Consider the following 9,818-nt stretch of genomic DNA (forward strand, 5'->3'; position numbering starts at 1 on the left):
GTTCTTTTAATGGTATGCATAAAATAAGACTCATAAATATTACCAAGTGGACCAATGTGTAATAATCATAACCAAAATGCTGCTACAACTCACTTCTCTTTGGAACATTTGACCAGCAATTCAAAGCATGGATTATTACATGTACAGTAATTGTTTATAATTTTTTAGCAGTTCATAGGATATTTTGTTTACTCTGTAACAGAGGTGAGCCCTTTGAAAAACAAATAGAATGAGTTGCCACATGCTTTGAATAATTGTGGTATGTCATAGAATCATAGAATGGTTTGGGTTAGAAGGGACATTTAAGACCAACTAGTTCCAACCCCCTGCTATAGGCAGGGACACCTCCCTCTAGACAGGTTGCTCAAAGCCCCATCCAGCCTGGCCTTGAATGCTTCCAGGAAGGGGGTATGCACAGCCTAACTGGGAAAAAAAAGAAGCTCAGAAAACTAAACAAAACACAACACAGAAAAATTTTTTTCTTCAGGAAGTAGAGACTTGATAGTGAAATTTTTCAGGGAATTTATTTTCTCTGCTTACTCCTATCACAGAATCACAGAATAGCCAGGGTTGGAAGGGACCTCAAGGATCATGAATCTCCAACCCCCCCACCACACGGAGGGCCACCAACCTCCACATTTAGACCAGGCTGCCCAGGGCCCCATCCAACCTGGCCTTGAACACCTCCAGGGACAGGGCATCCACAGCCTCTCTGGGCAGCCTGTTCAGCACCTCACCACTCTTATAGTAAAGAACTTCCCCCTGGTATCCAACCTAAATCTTCTCTGCTTCAACTTAAAACCGTTTCCCCTTGTCCTGCTGTTACCTACCCTTTCAAAGAGTTGATTCCCCTCCTGTTTGTAGGCTCCATGTAGGTACTGGAATTTTTCTACTGATTCAACATTTATTATTCTGAATCCACTTATTACTGAATCTATACGAATATATGTAGAAATGTTCCTCCAGCTGTTGCTTTGATGGCAGATTCAGAGGAATGGTACAAATATCTTCTGATAAATTGATCTCTGCCAACACAAGGGAAAAATAGGTCACAAATCACAATTTTCCTGTTAAGTGTATCTCCAGTTAGGGAGAATGGGATTGGAATAGATTTGAATCCACTGTCAAGAATAGTTAACAACGTATCTGTAACATGACAATGGACAACAGAATGCACCAAGTCCCAGTGAGGTATGCTGAGTCATGGAACAAATAAATAATTTTCTTTCCTCCCATGGTACATGGTACAAGAGTGAAGAAGCACTTGTGATTTTTCCAAACTGTGTAAACCCTTCTTTTAAAAAATCAGCATTTAAGTCAGTGTAGTGCCGGATGTTTTTCAGATGTTCATCTTGCTTAAAATTTGGAAAGATTGGTGTAGTTGAATATAAACTAAGATTAAGTTGAAAGGCTGATTGAAAATTAGTAGAGTACCGAGTAATTCAAAGCAGCTGCCAGGGTCAGAGAGGAAGTTAGCTAACTAAATTATCAGTGTTCCCCACATTGACATTTTTTCCTGATTACATTTACTGTTTAGAGGAATGGGAAGACCAGGATGCTCCATTCAGAATTGTAATTCCCTGACCACATAAGAAGAAATATACTGATTTCTTTTTCTGCTTTATTTTATCATCACTTCTTTCAGCATAAATATGAAAGAAAGCAAGTAATGCATCTTAATCAGCAAAATTATAAAATAATTTGCTTGTGGATGGGGTTTCCTGTACAGGGGTTTTATTTTATTTTTTTTTTCAAATGAGAGATTGAAAAACTAGAGCTCATCTCACAGATGTGTAGGAGTGGCACTTAAAGAACAAAACAAAGCACTTATTTGTAATCCTTAATAATGTGCACTTGATTACTGATTCACTTAGAAAGTGAAACCCTAGTGGTTTGCAGAGAATTACACTTGAATTGTAATTCATTTTTACCATCTCTTACAACAAATCCTAATTTAGTGTGCCTTTAACAAAGATGAAGTCTGAGAAAAGAACTCCAGTTTTGAGTTTTGAGTGTGCTGATTCCCACTGTTCTGTGACAAATATTGTTAAAGCAAAGAAGCCAGAACTGGATTTTTGTGACAACTAGAAAATTAGTTTGGGGTCCTTCCTGGTCGTACAACTGGATTTCTTTTTTTAATAAACAGTCTGTGTGTCAAAAACACATATTCAGATTTCTTAATGTTAGCATTTTCTTTACTGATTTTGTGCCTGGAGCGTATAGGAAAGGGCTGGAAGAATGCTGCCCATAGAATTCATTACTTCAGCCATCAAGAGGCTGAAATGTACAGTATTCAGTCAGTTTTGAGCTTAGGCATCAAATCATTGATTCAGTGTCCTAACCACCCAATTTTCTTCTTTTGTCTTGAACCTAAAGAAAAAGTGAATGCATCTTCCCGCATATTAAAAAATATTTACTAACACGAAGTGCTTCCTGAATAAAGTTCTGAATGTCTTTACTGCCTTTCTCTAAAAAAAAAAATAGTTATTTTACCACAGATCACTCCAGAGCAGGCTTTTTTTATATAGAGATGCACTTACATGCCATTAAATTGTCAGATGAGATGAAACATGCTTGGTGCATTAAAATTGAGCTGCATCATGAGAGTTTGTTGTAATTCTGTCTCTTCTGATACAACCCAATAAAGAATAATGTAGTTTTCTGGCACCATAATATTTCTTGCCTTTAGTAGTCTTTCCCTGTCATAAAACTGCATACATTCCAGCAGCTGTATTTGGGATCCTACAGTCACAGTGCCAGGGTTAGCATCTCTCAAGAGGAGGAGAAGAAAGACAATACTGCATACAATGATTTTCTTATTATTGGACACGAACAATGTATTTAAACAGGTGTGACACAAACAGTGCTGCTCAGGGTGCATTCATAGTGGTGGCCATTTCACCCTGAGAAATAGGACACGGTTAATTCCAGTGTACTTCATAGCATGCCAACTGCAGTGCACGAGGTCTAAACTAACGCCTGTAATTTTACAGAATGATATGAAATAACCTCTGTTGTTACCCTGTATGTTTTTATATTTGTTGTGATACAGAGGCCACTGAATGGCGGTACTCTCTGATTATATACTTCTTCCTTAGAAGCTTGTGGTAGCAAGAGTAATGGGAGGATGTTGGACTCGATGATCTTGTAGGTCCTTTCCAACCTTGAGATTCTATGATTCCTTGTTGAGTACAAATGGCTTTGGTTTGTTCTTCCTTCTTAGGCACGGCCAATGGACTACCCCAAAGACTACCTTTCTCACCAGATTCCAGTGTCATTTCACAAACACTGGAATATTGATCCAGTGAAGGTGTATTTCACATGGCTGGCACCAAACACAGAAGAGGCACTTAATGGAAAGAAAGTTGAATTTAACAGAGAGGACTTATAAGAAGGAGAAGAATTAAAGTATCGATTAACGTACTGCAGGTGAGAGGCAGTCACTACTGTGATTTTTGTGTCGTTCTTATACTGAGGATCTTTTTGTGACATAGCAGAAAATGTTTTGTTCCCGTTACTTCAGAGCAGTGGATGAAGGCTTATAATCAACTTTTGGATTGTTTTGTTATGCTTGGTTTCTTTTTAAATATCTTAGAGCTTTATACATTTGTGAACTTGCCACACATTGAAACACACACTACAACTTTGCATTCTGTGTTGGTCTGTGAATGATACAGCATCCATTTGCATTTCCTTCATTTGCTCTTGCAAAAGCTGCAGTTCTTTATTTGGGAGCTTAATGTTGAATATCTGTTAAATGCCTGTTGAACATTGTGTCTGATTGACCTTCAGGAAACAGTTCTCTAAACTGTTCTGAAGAGGTTTCTGGTGAATGAGAGGAGACAGGACTTTATTTCTTTGACCAGGAGCTGGATTGTTTGAAAGCTTTGTGCTCCTTTGTGCTCATTTCAATTGGAAACTGGAGGTTCCTGGTGGACCAAGTGTGAGCTGCTCGTGTACCTTTAAGTTCATCAGAATTTCTGACAATGTCACCTTCTAAAGAACTGGGATTTCCGAAGCGGCCACGGGAGGTCACTGTAGCTCCTCTAGAAACCTAAATCGTGGTGTAACTCTTTGGCAAGTATAAATGGGACTTAAGGATTTTTGAAGATCTGTCACTTCACTGTTGCTGATGTGTGTGTTTCCGTAGTACATGGATGACAGCTTTAAAAAGTTTGCAGTGTTCCTAATTTATATCATCAAGATAAGTAATTTTGTGCTTACAATATGTAAAAACTGATTCATATTTAATTGTTCTTCATTGTTTTCTTTGAGTAATTCAATTTTGTAGAAATGTTTGTACAAAAACTGGCTTCAGTGTGTTTTAAACTAATTTTTATACTGCAAAACTTTTAAGGGAACAGTATATGACACTTGTATGCTGTTACTTAACTTCACTTGGTATATTGTAACCAAATACAGGGTCTTAAAGCCATACTGCTGAGGTCATTTGTGGTTTTGCTTTGGTTTTTGGTAGGTTAGAAATTGGTTCCATTCCAAAGTAATGCAATACTTGCTCGTATGTCCAAATAGGGGGCCACTGATTCCAGTTACTGAAGTTGTAGAAACACTTGTTTGTGAATGTAGCTTGTGGTATTTTAAGCATTTGAATAGCAAGCACATATTCCTAACAGATTCATGTACTGATTACATAGGAGAGATCCACGTTATGTATTTTTTTCTTTTTTTCTTCCCACTATCAGTGCCTTAAACAGTAGACATTTACTGATACCAGGGCTGTGTTCTCTGGCACCGTGGATGTATTGTCAATTGTGTTTACTGTTTAGAACTGTGAGAGCTGAAAGCGGAATAAAAGCATTCTTGTCTAACCTTTTGTGCCTTCTTCCTCCTTGCAAAAAGAAGAGTGTGGGATTCTTCAGACCCTTTGCCATAAGTTTATCAGCTGAATGATATTCTGTGGTCAGTTGTGCTAAAAAAATGTTTAAACAGTTTGGGTTTTTTTGTTTTCATATTCTGACCTTACATGCTTCCCTTTGAAGTTAATTTTCTTCCCTATTTTTGCGCAAATTAAAAATGCTTTTCTGTTGGAGTCCTCATGAAATTGGGAATCTTAATGATATCACAACATTCTCTGCACAATTATGTATCATTGTGTTCTCCAAAGGTCTTTCCATACAGTCCAACTCCTGCTTCAAACTGGTGATATTTCATATCTTCTTGGGCCCTGTAGAGGATGAATAGTCAGGCAAAGCTGACAGTTTTTGGATCCATGCTGTGTTGCACTTGTATGCTTCTGTCTTACTTAAAGGTTGGTATTCGTTCACTGCTTAGCTACACAAACTTTTTCATCTGATGTAATAAATACATTAGCAGCTCATAAACTTCATTTCATTTTCTGTTGCTGTTAGCTCTGAGGTTTGTTGCAATGATTCCAGACGTATTACCAAGCATAAAAATTGTGATTCCAGTCTTTGTGGTTTTGAAGACAATGAAGCGGTAATTTGCTGAGCATCCCATCCCCAACACTTTCTAATTTTTGAGATGTAAGTAATAATGTGCAGACAGCAATATGACAAAAGTGACCTTTTATCCCAAGAACTAAATGTAGTTGTTTTTTTTTATTTCTTTTTCAAGCAGAGGAACCCAGTTTCTGAAAACAAAATGTGAAACCTTCTGTATTGAGTTTAGTTTTAGTAGACTTAACAAGACTGTTACTATTGGAAATCTAAAGATAAAACTGGGCTGTAATGAGCCTGAACAGTAGTACTGTTTTTCAGGAAAACCAAGAGGAATGTAAGTGTTATAACGTCAAAGAAAAGCAAGAGAAATGAAATTCACAAACTGCTTTTATAGCAGACATTAAAATGGAGCTGCAGAGTTGATTACATGAAGTTCTAGAACTGTGTTGTGAAAAGAAAAACAACTTGGAATCATTATTAACTGTTTGCTTTGAATGTGTTCGTAACACACACACACAAAAAAAAAACATTGGTTAAGCTATTTATTTCATGGAATTCTCTTTGATAATTTGTGTTTAGGAGCCCAAAACAATCTATCTTGAAATATTGATGTACTTAACATAGCAGGAAAAGATGAGTGATGAAGAGTTTGAGTTCCACCATGGACTGAATTTGAGAATGAAGGCTATGAATTCGATGTTTCATAGCATTGCAGGCTGGTTGAGGTTGGAAAGTGCCTCTGAAGAACATCTGATCCACTGCCCTGCACCCAGAGCAGGGTGCCCAGGGCCACGTCCAGGCAGCTTTGGAAGGTCTCTAAGGAGGAGACCTGTGCCAGTGCTGTATGACTGCACAGCACAGAAGTGCTCCTGGTGTTCAGATGGAGCCGCCTGTTTTCCAGCTTGTACCCATGGCCTTTTGTCCCAGCCTCCACGGAAAAGAGCCTGGCCCACACTCACTGCACCTCTTCCTTCAAGTATTTTTGGTATTGGTGGGGTTACTCCCTTGACACTCTTGTTCTCCAGTCTGAATGGTCCCACATCTCTCAGCCTTCCTCATAGGATGTTCCAGTCCTATCATCACCTCGGTAGCCCCACATTAAGACCCTTCCCAGCACGTCCGGATCTTTCTGTACTAGGAGGCCTAAAGCTGGACACGCACTATAGTGGACAAGTGGACACAATACTCCAAGTGCAGCCTCACCATTGTTGAGCAGAGGGGGAGGATTGCTTCTCTTGACCTACTGATAACGCTTTGCCTAATGCAGCCAAGAATACCATTAGTCTTCTGAGTAGCACAGGCACACTGTTGACTGATATTCAACTCTGTGCCCACCAGGACCCCCAGGACCTTTTCTGCAGATCTGCTATCCAGCTGGGTGCCCCAGTCTGTATCAGTGCCTGGGGCTATTCCTGCCCAGGAGCAGGGCTCTGCACTTTCTGTTGAACTTCATCAGATTTTTGTCAGCCCACCTCTCCCACCTGACAAGTCGTTGCAGCAAATGCTGCCTTTGATCTTCACATTCCCCACAAGCCTCTCCTTTCGTTTGCATTTAGAAACAAATTTGGCTGAGTTTATCAAAGAGATTTCTCTGAGGTATCTTTCACATGGAGCAGGTCAGGAGCACTGCTCTGGGCGCTATGCTTTGATTCAACCCACGTGGCATTCCCGTGGCCTCCTCCTGCCCTTCATGCAGCAGTTCTCACTGTTTCTCTTATCCTGATACACCAAGTCATCATTTGTTCTCTCTCTTCCCGTTACAGTTTGTTTACACAGGAATCTTCCTGTTAATGGATTATAAATTAAACAAAATGCTTCTATCTTATAAATGCTAGCTCTGGAATTACTTCACACTTAATAAACAGTGAAGTACATTTCTAATACAACAAAATGTGGACAGTCATCCCATAATCACCAAGTTACTTCTTGTGAGGAACACAAGTGTCTGACAATGACTGGAAGTCCTACCAGAGTAAGGTATGATTTTGTTTTGCAAGAGCTGACCTGTCCCTGCCATGGCTTGCCACTTGTACACTAAGTGGTGTAATTAGCACTTCAACAAAAGCTCATTTTAGAAGCATGCAAGTACCCTGCCCATCTTTCAGAATCTGATACAACATTTCATGTTCTTCCAGCATCCTGGTAGCCACTGTTAGTGAGAGTCAGTGATCCTTTGACCTTTGCTTGTAATTGAACTGCTACATTCTTAAAATCTTTTTCCTTGCTTGAATGATCGTCCTGGAATGTCAGGTGGGTTATGATGGGTAGGACAGAAGTCGTAGAAATGCAGGAAGTAAAGGAAAGAGATACTGGGCTCAAGCTGTAAAAATATAACATGGTCTATGCAACTTTCATACTCTCGCATTCACTTGTGCTCAGATTTTAGGTCATGTTACATTGGTCTCATCAAGCCTTTCAGAGAAGTTTCCATTGTACATATCAGCACTACCACGATGGGCTGTGGATTTACCTTAACTGCAGACAGCCTCCTGCAGCAATCCATTGCTTGCTTCCTTGTGCATAAATTTACCCTCACTCTGCAACCTCTGCAGAGCTCAGACTCCAAGCGGAGGTGAGTCATCTCCCACCCTGACATCCACCAGCCCCGAGGCAAGGTCCCAAAACAGCACAGGTTACTGACAGTTTCAAGCAACACAGTGAATGCAGCTCATGGTTCCACAGACAAACAACAAAAACGCTGTCCTTGGGAAGCAGCATTCAAGAGCCACAACACAGTGCTCCACTCACTGAAGGCAAGGTTGTACTGCAGAACCATCCAACCGAACAGATCCCAACAGGTGACACTGTGGCTGGGCTTGTTAAATTTTCACTGCCTCCATGAGGCATGAAGAGACATTGAATGGAAACTTTAAAAGCAGTGAGATGACTCAGGTTCTTACTGCCCCTTGAGATGTTTGCTTGTCAACATTTATTTAAGTAGAAAGCATCATACTTTTGAGATAAAAAGTAACACATTCCAGAGCTTGTTCACTTTTTGTGTGTAGAGATAGTGAGAAATGATGCCAAGGGTAACAGGGACCGGTGAGCACACAGAGTTCTGTTTTGTTCAGCAGAACATTAAGAGCCTGCAAGTATCTATCTGAAAAGGCACAAGAGAGGCTGAGGTGTCTAATAATGAGTGATACAGAGAAGGTAAGCAGAGAAGGTTTTTTCACTCTCATAACACAGCTTTGAGGAGGTGTACAACAAACTTGTCAGAGAAGTTTCAAAACAGGCAAGTTCTTTTTCAGAACGCAAAACCAAACTGCCAGACCTGACAGCACGGGCTGTGCACAGACTGAAAACTACAAATGGATTTGGAAAGGAACTGTGCTGAATCCCAGAAGGTCTCCAAAGGGCCTATAAACACAGTGGTTTCAAAAAGCATCCTCAAGCTAAGGCTCTGAGTCTGGGCTGAACGGACCTTTGTCTTCCCTGTGACTCTGTGTAATGTCTTTTTGCACAAAGTGCAGTTTGAAGGGAAGGCTGGGGGTTTGTGGTTTCTACTGGTGATGGCTGTGTACTTCAGTCTCTGTGCATACAGAGCATCAGAGCATCTCATGGTTGTCTAAGTAAGGAGCCATCTCAAAGATGAGCAGAGTATCTTTCAACTCCCTGTTTTCCTCTGCCATGTCAGTGCTTGGGGAGTTTGGGGAAGAAAACTGTTGTCATGGTTTGGCTGATGGGCCATTCATGCATTGAAACTTAAGTGCTAATTTACCACCACTTGTGTACCCAGGAACATCCCAAAGAAAAAGATCCCAAACCTCAGGCTCTGCAGAGCAGCCAGGTTATCTTTGGTGAGTGTGCTTTTAGAATTTCAGAGAAACTGAGCAGCTTTTCATGCCAGGAAGTGAGCAAGCTTTGGAGTTGATATGTTGACAGTATGGGACCAACCTGTCAGTAGGCTCATCGTCAGGAGGACTGATCGCTCTGGGAAAGCCGCCTCTAACCCCCGCACTACAAGCAGGTGTTACGGTTTGATCTAGGAATCATCCTTGAAGACAAAGTGCTTGAGATCAATCTGCTCCAAAGTCTAACTAGAAATGCCAAGTATTCCACTGCAGGGCAGAGCTAAACCTGTGTTCTTTTGAAATCCTGCATTTGATAGGAATAATTCATGCCTCCCTCTCATTTGGCTGACTTCCAGTTCCCTCAGAAAACATATCACAGCTCAGCAATCCTACACCTGGCCCAAACCGTTGTGTTCAGCAGCTTTCCTGGTGCGGCAGGGAGAAATTCAAGGCACGTAGTTCAGGATTCTCCTGAGAGATGCCTGGTGTCTGTTAAAGGAGCTTTCTTTAGGTTTCCAGACACAGCTGCTCATGACCTTGTAATAGCCACGGTTTCTGCTGTGCACATACTACAAATGATTTTAAATGATGGCAGGTTATCCCT

General features: G+C 40.6%; 1 protein-coding gene across 1 annotated transcript in view; it reads left to right on the forward strand.

Moving 5' to 3' along the window:
• B3GLCT (beta 3-glucosyltransferase) overlaps positions 1–4,829 on the forward strand; it is a 46,963-nt gene extending 42,134 nt beyond the window's left edge. Inside the window, exon 15 of the mRNA XM_052671135.1 lies at positions 3,224–4,829. Within this exon, the coding sequence (XP_052527095.1) occupies positions 3,224–3,391 (168 nt within the window). The 3' untranslated portion in view covers positions 3,392–4,829. The remainder of the gene's footprint in view (positions 1–3,223) is intronic.
• Positions 4,830–9,818: the final 4,989 nt, after the last annotated feature.

Source organism: Tympanuchus pallidicinctus, unplaced genomic scaffold, assembly GCF_026119805.1.
Source record: "Tympanuchus pallidicinctus isolate F22 unplaced genomic scaffold, pur_lepc_1.0 scaffold11, whole genome shotgun sequence".
Classification (NCBI taxonomy): Eukaryota; Metazoa; Chordata; class Aves; order Galliformes; family Phasianidae; genus Tympanuchus; species Tympanuchus pallidicinctus.